Source organism: Gigantopelta aegis, chromosome 12, assembly GCF_016097555.1.
Source record: "Gigantopelta aegis isolate Gae_Host chromosome 12, Gae_host_genome, whole genome shotgun sequence".
Taxonomy (NCBI): Eukaryota; Metazoa; Mollusca; class Gastropoda; order Neomphalida; family Peltospiridae; genus Gigantopelta; species Gigantopelta aegis.
Window position 1 is genome coordinate 3,546,619 of NC_054710.1, and position 14,477 is coordinate 3,561,095.

The following is a 14,477-nucleotide window of genomic DNA, read 5'->3' on the forward strand; positions in this document are numbered from 1 at the left end:
AGACTTTAGTGAATTAGGCCTCAGATTCAAACTTTAACATCATGGCAATGCCATACAAAATGCATGCATGTGACATTATAAAAGATTTTAGTTTAAACTCTGAAATACAAATCTATGAGCACGGGCTCAGCTAGGTATCAGTAACCACTGCAGTTCTTAACTTATTTGGGAGTGGGGCTAGCATAATCTAGAAACCCTGCAAGCTATAAATATCCAGAACTTCACATACGTTGTTTTCACTTCTTATTTATTGCACAAGTTTATTTTGTGCAAGAAGATATATACCACAAGACCACTACACGGTCTCGTGGTATGTTCTTGTACAAAATAAATGAGTGCAATAAATATATATACCACGAGACCACTACATGGTCTCGTAGTATGTTCTTGTACAAAATAAACGAGTGCAATAAATAGAAAGCAAAGACAACGTATGTGTGAAATTCTATATTTATTACATACCTTCCTTTATGTTTTACCAAAAAAAAAATTGATTTAACATCATAACAACACTTTGTTAAATCTATGATTCATGGATTTGCTTAACGTTAAGGATCATACACTGCGGCGGCCTTGTGTAATGTTTCAAATATGATGCGACGTAATATAATTTGTAAATCACATATGACATCAGTAACACAACAGCGCTAACTCCAGTAAAAATAAAAAGGGAATTCCCCATTTAAAAGTTCCTGTCCAGATCGCACATATGTGTGATACAAGATATTTTTATCACATGGTTTGAAAATGTCTTTATCACTATTAGTAAGATTGAATAGATATGTAATAAATCCAATTATTGTACTTACTGGTAACCCATGAAACGAGGAGCAAATCTCTGGACTTCCGTCTTGAACGAGTTAGGAGTGACGAACATGTCGTTAGAATCCTTCCACAAAGAACGCAACAGCTTGCTAAAAGCTGTAAAGAATTATAAAACAGACTATGATAAAATATCTATAGTGACGTTGGTAAAACTACAAACAGATGACATTGTAATCGATGACATAATTGACCAGTGAAGTTTTTAAAAGATAACATGTCAACATGTCACTATAACAAGGTTTTATTTAAAGGCACCAAGTACTAGAACACACTAGCTGATTAATTAATCATCGGAATGCCCGCCCCTCCCTCCCTCCCATCAATCATAGTTGTTTAGCAAACACCTTTCATATGTATAACATGATGTATAGACAGTGAAGGTGTCCCCACAGTGGACATGCAAAATATACCTCAATGGTTGTCCAGTGGACAAGTGAAAATGTTCAATGCAGTTTCATTTTGAATAATCAAAACTAATGTCCTTAATTTTCACTTGAATAAAGGTAACAACTTATTTGGACAAGTGAAAGTATTGGTGGACAAGTAGATTTCTAGATATATTTGTCCGGTACGTGGACTAGTGAAAATTTCTGCTTATTTCAATCACTGCCCCCTCCCCAATATAAAATTATAGCTATGCCAATGTTGGAAATCTAAATGACATTAAATCTAAGAAATTACTTAATGTACGGAAGGTTAATATAAAATCAATATCATTTATTATTCAAGACCAGTGTGCGATTTTGGTTTAACAAATTTAATTGTCATAAGGACTCCCTGTTTGCAAATCTTGAGAGCCCACCACCAACCCAGAGAGCCCTGCTGTGCATCTTCAGTTGAACAGAAGATACACTAAATGTTTTGCATGAAACCATGGAAAAGATTGCTATTCAAGACTGAGGTTTCCCAGGATTTTAAGGTATATGTCGACTATGTCATTTCGAAGAATCAAGGTAATTTGTACAAATAATATTTACGAGCCATATGCAGGCTCGTATGCTAGCCAAGCTAAAGAGTCCTATATGATTTGTGCGAGACTTGGGCTCCCGGACTCTCCTCAAAATCACACACCGAAGACAATAGTGTTTAGGGTTCAATTCCTCTTACCGGTAGATTACACGAGTAACACGTACGTGTACATTTGTGTACTTTAGTCCTATAGCTCTCAAAATGAATCACCGAAGACAATAGTGTTTAGGGTTCAATTCCTCTTACCAGTACATTACACGAGTAACACGTACGTGTACATTTGTGTACTTTAGACCTGTAGCTCTCAAAATGAATCACCGAAGACAATAGTGTTTAGCGTTCAATTCCTCTTACCGGTAGATTACACGAGTAACATGTACGTGTACATTTGTGTACTTTAGTCCTATAGCTCTCAAAATCACACACCGAAGACAATAGTGTTTAGCGTTCAATTCCTCTTACTGGTAGATTACATGAGTAACACGTACGTGTACATTTGTGTACTTTAGTCCTATAGCTCTCAAAATCACACACCGAAGACAATAGTGTTTAGCGTTCAATTCCTCTTACCAGTAGATTACACGAGTAACACGTACGTGTACATTTGTGTACTTTAGACCTGTAGCTCTCAAAATGAATCACCGAAGACAATAGTGTTTAGGGTTCAATTCCTCTTACCGGTAGATTACACGAGTAACACGTACGTGTACATTTGTGTACTTTAGACCTATAGCTCTCAAAATGACACACCGAAGACAATAGTGTTTAGCGTTCAATTCCTCTTACTGGTAGATTACACGAGTAACACGTACGTGTACATTTGTGTACTTTAGTCCTATAGCTCTCAAAATGACACACCGAAGACAATAGTGTTTAGCGTTCAATTCCTCTTACCGGTAGATTACACGAGTAACACGTAAGTGTACATTTGTGTACTTTAGACCTGTAGCTCTCAAAATGAATCACCGAAGACAATAGTGTTTAGGGTTCAATTCCTCTTACCGGTAGATTACACGAGTAACACGTACGTGTACATTTGTGTACTTTAGTCCTATAGCTCTCAAAATCACACACCGAAGACAATAGTGTTTAGGGTTCAATTCCTCTTACCGGTAGATTACACGAGTAACACGTACGTGTACATTTGTGTACTTTAGTCCTATAGCTCTCAAAATGACACACCGAAGACAATAGTGTTTAGGGTTCAATTCCTCTTACCGGTAGATTACACGAGTAACACGTACGTGTACATTTGTGTACTTTAGTCCTATAGCTCTCAAAATCACACCGAAGACAATAGTGTTTAGGGTTCAATTCCTCTTACCGGTAGATTACACGAGTAACACGTACGTGTACATTTGTGTACTTTAGTCCTATAGCTCTCAAAATTACACACCGAAGACAATAGTGTTTAGGGTTCAATTCCTCTTACCGGTAGATTACACGAGTAACACGTACGTGTACATTTGTGTACTTTAGTCCTATAGCTCTCAAAATCACACACCGAAGACAATAGTGTTTAGGGTTCAATTCCTCTTACAGGTAGATTACACGAGTAACACGTACGTGTACATTTGTGTACTTTAGACCTGTAGCTCTCAAAATGAATCACCGAAGACAATAGTGTTTAGGGTTCAATTCCTCTTACCAGTAGATTACACGAGTAACACGTACGTGTACATTTGTGTACTTTAGACCTGTAGCTCTCAAAATGAATCACCGAAGACAATAGTGTTTAGCGTTCAATTCCTCTTACCGGTAGATTACACGAGTAACACGTACGTGTACATTTGTGTACTTTAGTCCTATAGCTCTCAAAATCACACACCGAAGACAATAGTGTTTAGCGTTCAATTCCTCTTACTGGTAGATTACATGAGTAACACGTACGTGTACATTTGTGTACTTTAGTCCTATAGCTCTCAAAATCACACACCGAAGACAATAGTGTTTAGCGTTCAATTCCTCTTACCAGTAGATTACACGAGTAACACGTACGTGTACATTTGTGTACTTTAGACCTGTAGCTCTCAAAATGAATCACCGAAGACAATAGTGTTTAGGGTTCAATTCCTCTTACCGGTAGATTACACGAGTAACACGTACGTGTACATTTGTGTACTTTAGTCCTATAGCTCTCAAAATCACACACCGAAGACAATAGTGTTTAGCGTTCAATTCCTCTTACCGGTAGATTACACGAGTAACACGTACGTGTACATTTGTGTACTTTAGACCTGTAGCTCTCAAAATGAATCACCGAAGACAATAGTGTTTAGGGTTCAATTCCTCTTACCGGTAGATTACACGAGTAACACGTACGTGTACATTTGTGTACTTTAGTCCTATAGCTCTCAAAATGAATCACCGAAGACAATAGTGTTTAGGGTTCAATTCCTCTTACCAGTAGATTACACGAGTAACACGTACGTGTACATTTGTGTACTTTAGACCTGTAGCTCTCAAAATGAATCACCAAAGACAATAGTGTTTAGCGTTCAATTCCTCTTACCGGTAGATTACACGAGTAACACGTACGTGTACATTTGTGTACTTTAGTCCTATAGCTCTCAAAATCACACACCGAAGACAATAGTGTTTAGCGTTCAATTCCTCTTACCGGTAGATTACACGAGTAACACGTACGTGTACATTTGTGTACTTTAGTCCTATAGCTCTCAAAATCACACACCGAAGACAATAGTGTTTAGGGTTCAATTCCTCTTACCAGTAGATTACACGAGTAACACGTACGTGTACATTTGTGTACTTTAGACCTGTAGCTCTCAAAATGAATCACCGAAGACAATAGTGTTTAGGGTTCAATTCCTCTTACCGGTAGATTACACGAGTAACACGTACGTGTACATTTGTGTACTTTAGTCCTATAGCTCTCAAAATCACACACCGAAGACAATAGTGTTTAGGGTTCAATTCCTCTTACCGGTAGATTACACGAGTAACACGTACGTGTACATTTGTGTACTTTAGTCCTATAGCTCTCAAAATCACACACCGAAGACAATAGTGTTTAGGGTTCAATTCCTCTTACCAGTAGATTACACGAGTAACACGTACGTGTACATTTGTGTACTTTAGTCCTATAGCTCTCAAAATCACACACCGAAGACAATAGTGTTTAGGGTTCAATTCCTCTTACCGGTAGATTACACGAGTAACACGTACGTGTACATTTGTGTACTTTAGTCCTATAGCTCTCAAAATCACACACCGAAGACAATAGTGTTTAGGGTTCAATTCCTCTTACCAGTAGATTACACGAGTAACACGTACGTGTACATTTGTGTACTTCAGACCTGTAGCTCTCAAAATCACACACCGAAGACAATAGTGTTTAGGGTTCAATTCCTCTTACAGGTAGATTACACGAGTAACACGTACGTGTACATTTGTGTACTTTAGACCTGTAGCTCTCAAAATGAATCACCGAAGACAATAATGTTTAGCGTTCAATTCCTCTTACCAGTAGATTACACGAGTAACACGTACGTGTACATTTGTGTACTTTAGACCTGTAGCTCTCAAAATGAATCACCGAAGACAATAGTGTTTAGCGTTCAATTCCTCTTACCAGTAGATTACACGAGTAACACGTACGTGTACATTTGTGTACTTTAGTCCTATAGCTCTCAAAATCACACACCGAAGACAATAGTGTTTAGCGTTCAATTCCTCTTACCGGTAGATTACACGAGTAACACGTACGTGTACATTTGTGTACTTTAGTCCTATAGCTCTCAAAATCACACACCGAAGACAATAGTGTTTAGGGTTCAATTCCTCTTACCGGTAGATTACACGAGTAACACGTACGTGTACATTTGTGTACTTTAGACCTGTAGCTCTCAAAATGAATCACCGAAGACAATAGTGTTTAGCGTTCAATTCCTCTTACCAGTAGATTACACGAGTAACACGTACGTGTACATTTGTGTACTTTAGTCCTATAGCTCTCAAAATCACACACCGAAGACAATAGTGTTTAGCGTTCAATTCCTCTTACCAGTAGATTACACGAGTAACACGTACGTGTACATTTGTGTACTTTAGACCTGTAGCTCTCAAAATGAATCACCGAAGACAATAGTGTTTAGCGTTCAATTCCTCTTACCAGTAGATTACACGAGTAACACGTACGTGTACATTTGTGTACTTTAGTCCTATAGCTCTCAAAATCACACACCGAAGACAATAGTGTTTAGGGTTCAATTCCTCTTACCAGTAGATTACACGAGTAACACGTACGTGTACATTTGTGTACTTTAGTCCTATAGCTCTCAAAATCACACACCGAAGACAATAGTGTTTAGGGTTCAATTCCTCTTACCGGTAGATTACACGAGTAACACGTACGTGTACATTTGTGTACTTTAGTCCTATAGCTCTCAAAATCACACACCGAAGACAATAGTGTTTAGGGTTCAATTCCTCTTACCGGTAGATTACACGAGTAACACGTACGTGTACATTTGTGTACTTTAGTCCTATAGCTCTCAAAATCACACACCGAAGACAATAGTGTTTAGGGTTCAATTCCTCTTACCAGTAGATTACACGAGTAACACGTACGTGTACATTTGTGTACTTTAGTCCTATAGCTCTCAAAATCACACACCGAAGACAATAGTGTTTAGGGTTCAATTCCTCTTACCAGTAGATTACACGAGTAACACGTACGTGTACATTTGTGTACTTTAGTCCTATAGCTCTCAAAATCACACACCGAAGACAATAGTGTTTAGGGTTCAATTCCTCTTACCAGTAGATTACACGAGTAACACGTACGTGTACATTTGTGTACTTCAGACCTGTAGCTCTCAAAATCACACACCGAAGACAATAGTGTTTAGGGTTCAATTCCTCTTACAGGTAGATTACACGAGTAACACGTACGTGTACATTTGTGTACTTTAGACCTGTAGCTCTCAAAATGAATCACCGAAGACAATAGTGTTTAGCGTTCAATTCCTCTTACCAGTAGATTACACGAGTAACACGTACGTGTACATTTGTGTACTTTAGACCTGTAGCTCTCAAAATGAATCACCGAAGACAATAGTGTTTAGCGTTCAATTCCTCTTACCAGTAGATTACACGAGTAACACGTACGTGTACATTTGTGTACTTTAGTCCTATAGCTCTCAAAATCACACACCGAAGACAATAGTGTTTAGCGTTCAATTCCTCTTACCAGTAGATTACACGAGTAACACGTACGTGTACATTTGTGTACTTTAGACCTGTAGCTCTCAAAATGAATCACCGAAGACAATAGTGTTTAGCGTTCAATTCCTCTTACCAGTAGATTACACGAGTAACACGTACGTGTACATTTGTGTACTTTAGTCCTATAGCTCTCAAAATCACACACCGAAGACAATAGTGTTTAGCGTTCAATTCCTCTTACCAGTAGATTACACGAGTAACACGTACGTGTACATTTGTGTACTTTAGACCTGTAGCTCTCAAAATGAATCACCGAAGACAATAGTGTTTAGGGTTCAATTCCTCTTACCAGTAGATTACACGAGTAACACGTACGTGTACATTTGTGTACTTTAGTCCTATAGCTCTCAAAATCACACACCGAAGACAATAGTGTTTAGCGTTCAATTCCTCTTACCGGTAGATTACACGAGTAACACGTACGTGTACATTTGTGTACTTTAGTCCTATAGCTCTCAAAATCACACACCGAAGACAATAGTGTTTAGGGTTCAATTCCTCTTACCGGTAGATTACACGAGTAACACGTACATGTACATTTGTGTACTTTAGTCCTGTAGCTCTCAAAATCACACACCGAAGACAATAGTGTTTAGCGTTCAATTCCTCTTACCGGTAGATTACACGAGTAACACGTACGTGTACATTTGTGTACTTTAGTCCTATAGCTCTCAAAATGACACACCGAAGACAATAGTGTTTAGGGTTCAATTCCTCTTACCGGTAGATTACACGAGTAACACGTACGTGTACATTTGTGTACTTTAGACCTGTAGCTCTCAAAATGAATCACCGAAGACAATAGTGTTTAGGGTTCAATTCCTCTTACTGGTAGATTACACGAGTAACACGTACGTGTACATTTGTGTAATTTAGTCCTATAGCTGTCAAAATGACACACCGAAGACAATAGTGTTTAGGGTTCAATTCCTCTTACCGGTAGATTACACGAGTAACACGTACGTGTACATTTGTGTACTTTAGTCCTATAGCTGTCAAAATGACACACCGAAGACAATAGTGTTTAGGGTTCAATTCCTCTTACTGGTAGATTACACGAGTAACACGTACGTGTACATTTGTGTAATTTAGTCCTATAGCTGTCAAAATGACACACCGAAGACAATAGTGTTTAGGGTTCAATTCCTCTTATATTACATGAGTAACACGTACGTGTACATTTGTGTACTTTAGTCCTATAGCTCTCAACATTTAGCTGAATGTCATATTTTACTCCTTTTGAGTTTTTAAACAAGAATTTCACAGAATTACATGTACATGTGTCAGCTACCATAAACTGTGATGAACATCCATAGTTCCAACTATAACCCAAGTATCAGTGACCCAGGCCTTACAGTTTGTGACAAACTGATTTAAATGCGAAACTTTACCACTGAACTTTTAACGTAAAAGTTGACACCGTACAATTTAGAATGTATCTGTTTACAACGAAACCAACTGTCAATTTGTGTGGATTGTAAAACTTAACACTGTACAATTTAGAATGTAGCCGTTTACCACGTAACCAACTGGCTGTTCATGTGGATTGTAAAACGTGTAATTGACACACAAACTGAATGACTGTTTCAATGAAATAGTGTGACCTATTTAATGACATCACTGGATTTATAAGGCAGAATCAACTTCTGATTGTAACCGCAATTTTTAAGGGCTGCTGATAAACAGTTACAGTACGTGAACATAGAATGTAAAACGAGTAAGAAACCTTTGATGAGGGCTGCCCGCACTCTGATAAATATTGACAACTGATATAAAAACGAGTAAGGAACCTTTGATGAGGGCTGCCCGCACTCTGATAAATATTGACAACTGATATAAAAACGAGTAAGAAACCTTTGATGAGGGCTGCCCGCACTCTGATAAATATTGACAACTGATATAAAAACGAGTAAGGAACCTTTGATGAGGGCTGCCCGCACTCTGATAAATATTGACCACTGATATAAAAACGAGTAAGGAACCTTTGATGAGGGCTGCCCGCACTCTGATAAATATTGACAACTGATATAAAAACGAGTAAGAAACCTTTGATGAGGGCTGCCCGCACTCTGATAAATATTGACAACTGATATAAAAACGAGTAAGGAACCTTTGATGAGAGCTGCCCGCACTCTGATAAATATTGACAACTGATATAAAAACGAGTAAGGAACCTTTGATGAGGGCTGCCCGCACTCTGATAAATATTGACAACTGATATAAAAACGAGTAAGGAACCTTTGATGAGGGCTGCCCGCACTCTGATAAATATTGACAACTGATATAAAAACGAGTAAGAAACCTTTGATGAGGGCTGCCCGCACTCTGATAAATATTGACAACTGATATAAAAACGAGTAAGGAACCTTTGATGAGGGCTGCCCGCACTCTGATAAATATTGACAACTGATATAAAAACGAGTAAGGAACCTTTGATGAGGGCTGCCCGCACTCTGATAAATATTGACAACTGATATAAAAACGAGTAAGAAACCTTTGATGAGGGCTGCCCGCACTCTGATAAATAGTAACAGTATGTGATAAATATTGACAATACATGGAAAGATAACTAATATAAAAGCGACTAAGAAACCTTTGATGAGTTGTCCGCGCATACTGCTGGTTCTTCTGTTGATCTGCTGGTCGTACTCCTCATCCAGACAGTAGAGCAAGAGAGGCTTTGTGTTACTCAGACACTGGAGCACGGAGTTCATGAAACACTGGAAAACAAAACACACACACTGCAGCACGGAGTTCAAGAAACACTGGAAAACAAAACACACACACTGCAGCACAGAGTTCATGAAACACTGGAAAACAAAACACACACACTGCAGCACGGAGTTCATGAAACACTGGAAAACAAAACACACACACTGCAGCACGGAGTTCAAGAAACACTGGAAAACAAAACACACACACTGCAGCACAGAGTTCATGAAACACTGGAAAACAAAACACACACACTGCAGCACGGAGTTCAAGAAACACTGGAAAACAAAACACACACACTGCAGCACAGAGTTCATGAAACACTGGAAAACAAAACACACACACTGCAGCACGGAGTTCATGAAACACTGGAAAACAAAACACACACACTGCAGCACGGAGTTCAAGAAACACTGGAAAACAAAACACACACACTGCAGCACGGAGTTCATGAAACACTGGAAAACAAAACACACACACTGCAGCACGGAGTTCATGAAACACTTTGTAAAGGTGTGAACATTGCTTATCTGCTGCACCTTATTTAAAGAATTTAGTGGCTGCTTAACACGGACACTTTATCGACTTGGGGATCCAGTTTAAGTGGCCGCTGGGTATGTAGGACAGGTAACCACTATTTTATAATTTTTATATCTGTTTTGTAGGTTGAATTTATTCATTATGACAATCTACGTAAAACTAAATAATTACTCCAACTATTTGTGCCAAACATGGGTGTTGTCTGAGCTAGACAGTCTATCTATGAGCCTTTCCCATGATTTTGTGGCGCCAGTGTCTCTTCAAACTCTCAGGCCATTCACACTTCATTATTATCTATGATTAGGTGTTCCTCAGGTTCTTCACCATTCATCCATGATTGTATACATTGCAAGTGATGGCTATTTTCAAAAAGGCGACACACATTTCGCCTTACGGTGACTAGCACGGTGAAGTCAGGCTGGTCAGAGCATAGTTAGGGCTAATTTTTCCCGGTTGCGTGAGCCCTGTATGTACTTTTACACAGACAGCAAAGCATAAACCACGGCCTTTGTCCACTTGTGGTGCACTGGTTGGAACAAGAAAAATCCCAATCAACTGAATGGATCCACCGAGGTGGTTCGATCCTGCGATGCAAGCAAGCACTCAATTGACTGAGCTAAATACTGCACCCCCTCCCCCTACATGTATTCTGCCCTGTTAAGTCATGCATTAACATATTTTGAGAAAATCACTTTTTGTTCCTAAATATCGATCTGCTAATAAAAGACTATACTGAGTAGCTGAATGGTTTTGTTTGGAACTCGAGATTACTCAGGCTTTGGATTAAATGAGCATCGTGTCTTGTAACCCACGTACTGGCTACCACAAAATACACAACTGCTATCCTACAGGTTATCACACATTTAAATACTTCCATTATTATCACTATAAAATATCCCTTCACAGACACAACGATACTAAATCATACTACCGTTCACACTGTACTGTCTTGGCATATGAGTGAGATCGCACACCTTTTGTCATAACCAATACTGTTCTAATGCCAAAAAAATAGGTTATAAAAAATAAATTTGTCAAATTAACATATTTGAGTATAAATACAGGGCATAGTTCAACAAAAAAACTTGTAAAATAATCCCCAAAACAGTAATATTTTTGGTTGAAATTTGTTTACCCTCTTATAAGTCGACTCACAAAGTTATAAAAATAATTTTTTGTGTGAAATTGTTTTCAACTTATAGGCGAAGATATACGGTACTGTATGTGTTTCTAAATAACACTCAACTGATCAACATAAATTTATGCTGTGTACATGTATGTAGTATTAGTTTAGTTTTGTGGAGAACTAAGTACCGTTCTCGCCTTTCTTCACATGTGGTAACCTCCTGGAAACCTGGACGACCATTCTCAACATATTTCTATGCCTATTAGCGTTTGAGGAAAATATTTCTTTGCTATCAGGCTACATTATTTTGATGTTTATTTTTTAAAATACCACAATTCATACATTAATTAACTCAGTTTATAAGCAACTGTCACTTCCTGCTGTTTGTATAATTTACAATGTAGCCGTGCTAGCCTGAGACGCTTCGATCCGCCAAACAACTGAACCACCTCAGTATAAGACGCAATCTTTGACTGAGCTTTTTCCCCCCCCCGTCTCAAACAGTGCACCACGACTAGTATATATATATATATATCAACAGGTGTGGTATGTGCTATACTGACAAGTTAATACACTAACATTTTCAGTGCTTTAACTATAACCTTTTACGGCAAGTGTGAATTGTCAAGTTGTGTATGTGGGAAAGTGCATATAAAAGATCCCTTGTTGCTAATAATGGAAAAACAGCTCCTCAAGTTTACTTTTGATGAACCATTCCAAATCATGTGCCAAATTAACTCACGAAAATTACCGTACACAATTTTGTTTATATTTTGGACATAATCCTACGGGACATAATCCTATGGGACATTTAAACTTCAATAGCACTACAAATGCCCCAGCACAGGCGGTCCCTTCTCCTACCCACCCCAACCCGTTTCTTGTCATGGGCAAAGGAGTTGGTGTACGTTGACACCTGTGCCCATGACAGGCGTGTGCTACAACAGCTTGCTCTGAATTTGCATGTTAAGCCCTATGACCTGACCTAATGAAGTGGGGAAAATGCAGTGAATTTTGTTTTAAAAAAACCATAAGATGTACAACAACATATTTGGATATGTCATTCTAAGACTATTTATTGACATTTTCTTACTTTGTTTTTGACAAAAATGTCAACAATTAATTTAGAAAACGATTTTTAAATGAAAACAATGCAAAGTGATGTCATTGTGATGACGCTTGACGTAAATACACGTGTATACACGTCAACGGCAGGAAACGGGTTAATACAACGTGTTTTTGTAAACTGTACACGCAACTTTAATTCCAGTCTGCCATTACTAGATATTCAAATGACGTAAGAATATCTGGCGCGGTGTATTTTTGAATGGAAATGACGTCAAACTTGAATGACGTTATTTTGTATGTCCTTACATCAAAATGAAGTTATGCTTAAAATTTTTGGTTTTCTGAACGCTGGATAGCTTTCAGTGTCAAATTGTCATTGAAATGTTTTTATTTGATGACTATGAATGCATACGTCAATCATGGAGTGTCACCCAAGTACGTTTGCTTAAATGTCAATAAACCTAGTGCGAGACCTCGACTAATTTACATCTAATTTGCAAAGTTATCAAATTCTTAAAGTATGTGATCTGAAAAATATCACATACTTTGATTGCACTGAAAATGTAAGATATTATATGATAAATCAGTATACGCTAGTAGTGTCATTAAACAAACAAACTTTTACAATGTAGCCAGTCAGCATTCAGAGCACTTAAGAAATAAGGCAGAAACTCAGTCTTTGTAATTGTAGGTAATGCTCAATTTAGACTGCTCTATACACGTATATACAGAGAACACATTTTTTCATACTATGGAATTTACTACAAGTTATTTATTTCTGAACCGACTGATTTCTAAATTGCACACAAATATAGTATTTTTTTGTTATAAATTTCCAAAACATTTTTACTTTTCTTCTTACGTCACACAAAACTGAAATTATTTATAAAAGACTGTTTGTAGGAGGATGGGACGAACTATAGATACATGTACTTACGTGTCCAAGTAGTTGGAACATTGCTGATATGACTATTATAGATACATGTACTTACGTGTCCAGGTAGTTGGAACATTGCTGATATGACTATTATAAGTTAAACATTGTTTATCATGCAAAAATAATAGTAATAAAAAATATACCTAAAATATGAAATTTAAAAAAAATAAAAAAATAATTAATTAATTAAAAATTTTACTTACAGTATTGCCAAGGTTACTGAGACCAATTTTTCCACCATCATTGTATTTGGAGCCGTTAACTGCCTGTAAATGATATGGAAATATTAACTCCAAAATATGATCAAGTTTCATGAGAAATGAATACACGTATTCCTGTCAAAACCCACACACTAATAGCGCATAATAAAAATCTAGAGTGTAATTAAAAGCACAGGTAAACAAATGGTAGTGTACAAAATGCAATTGTTTACACTCAAATGTATACGAATCAGTCGTATTATTAATTATTATATTATAGGAGTAAACTGTTTAACTACATGCAGTGTAAAACAGCCACACCAAACTAACAGCAGGAAACACATTTTTTTAAAGTTTCTCCATTGGGGGTCTGCCTTAATATAGGCTTCACATCAGTTGTCATGGCAAACCACTGTGATGGGTGTGTTCTTGTAAAGTTCTTTATGTTCAAATTAAACTGTGTAGTAAATAAAAAGAACACAAAATACTTTAATACGGTACAGTGGATATGTCATATTATTTACATGTATAGGGTTTTATTTCTCAAATTTCACTTGATGCCCATGGCTTTGACTTGGGGAATTTTAGTGTCGTTTAACAAAAAAATTGGGAATTTTCAGTTTCATGTTTCACAATTTCATTGAACATTACAACAATATTACACTGCTACCGTGGTGCTCTCATTTTGCGACTAATCACCCCGACTTGTCGCATGCGATCTCATTTTGTGACTAATCGCCCCGACTTGTCGCATGCGATCTCATTTTGCGACTAATCGCCCCGACTTGTCGCATGCGATCTCATTTTGCAACTAATCGCCCCGACTTGTCGCATGCGATCTCATTTTGCGACT

At 37.7% G+C, this 14,477-nt stretch overlaps 1 protein-coding gene across 3 annotated transcripts in view; it reads right to left on the reverse strand.

The window, feature by feature from the left end:
* The window catches only part of LOC121386471 (ubiquitin carboxyl-terminal hydrolase 2-like), a 33,175-nt gene that overhangs the window by 15,261 nt on the left and 3,437 nt on the right, over positions 1-14,477 (reverse strand). For all 3 annotated transcript variants that reach the window (XM_041517385.1, XM_041517383.1, XM_041517384.1), the window contains exons 3-5: positions 13,628-13,690; positions 9,635-9,761; positions 810-921 (exon numbers count right to left, since the gene is read on the reverse strand). In XM_041517385.1, coding sequence (XP_041373319.1) covers positions 810-921; positions 9,635-9,761; positions 13,628-13,690 — 302 coding nt within the window. The remainder of the gene's footprint in view (positions 1-809; positions 922-9,634; positions 9,762-13,627; positions 13,691-14,477) is intronic.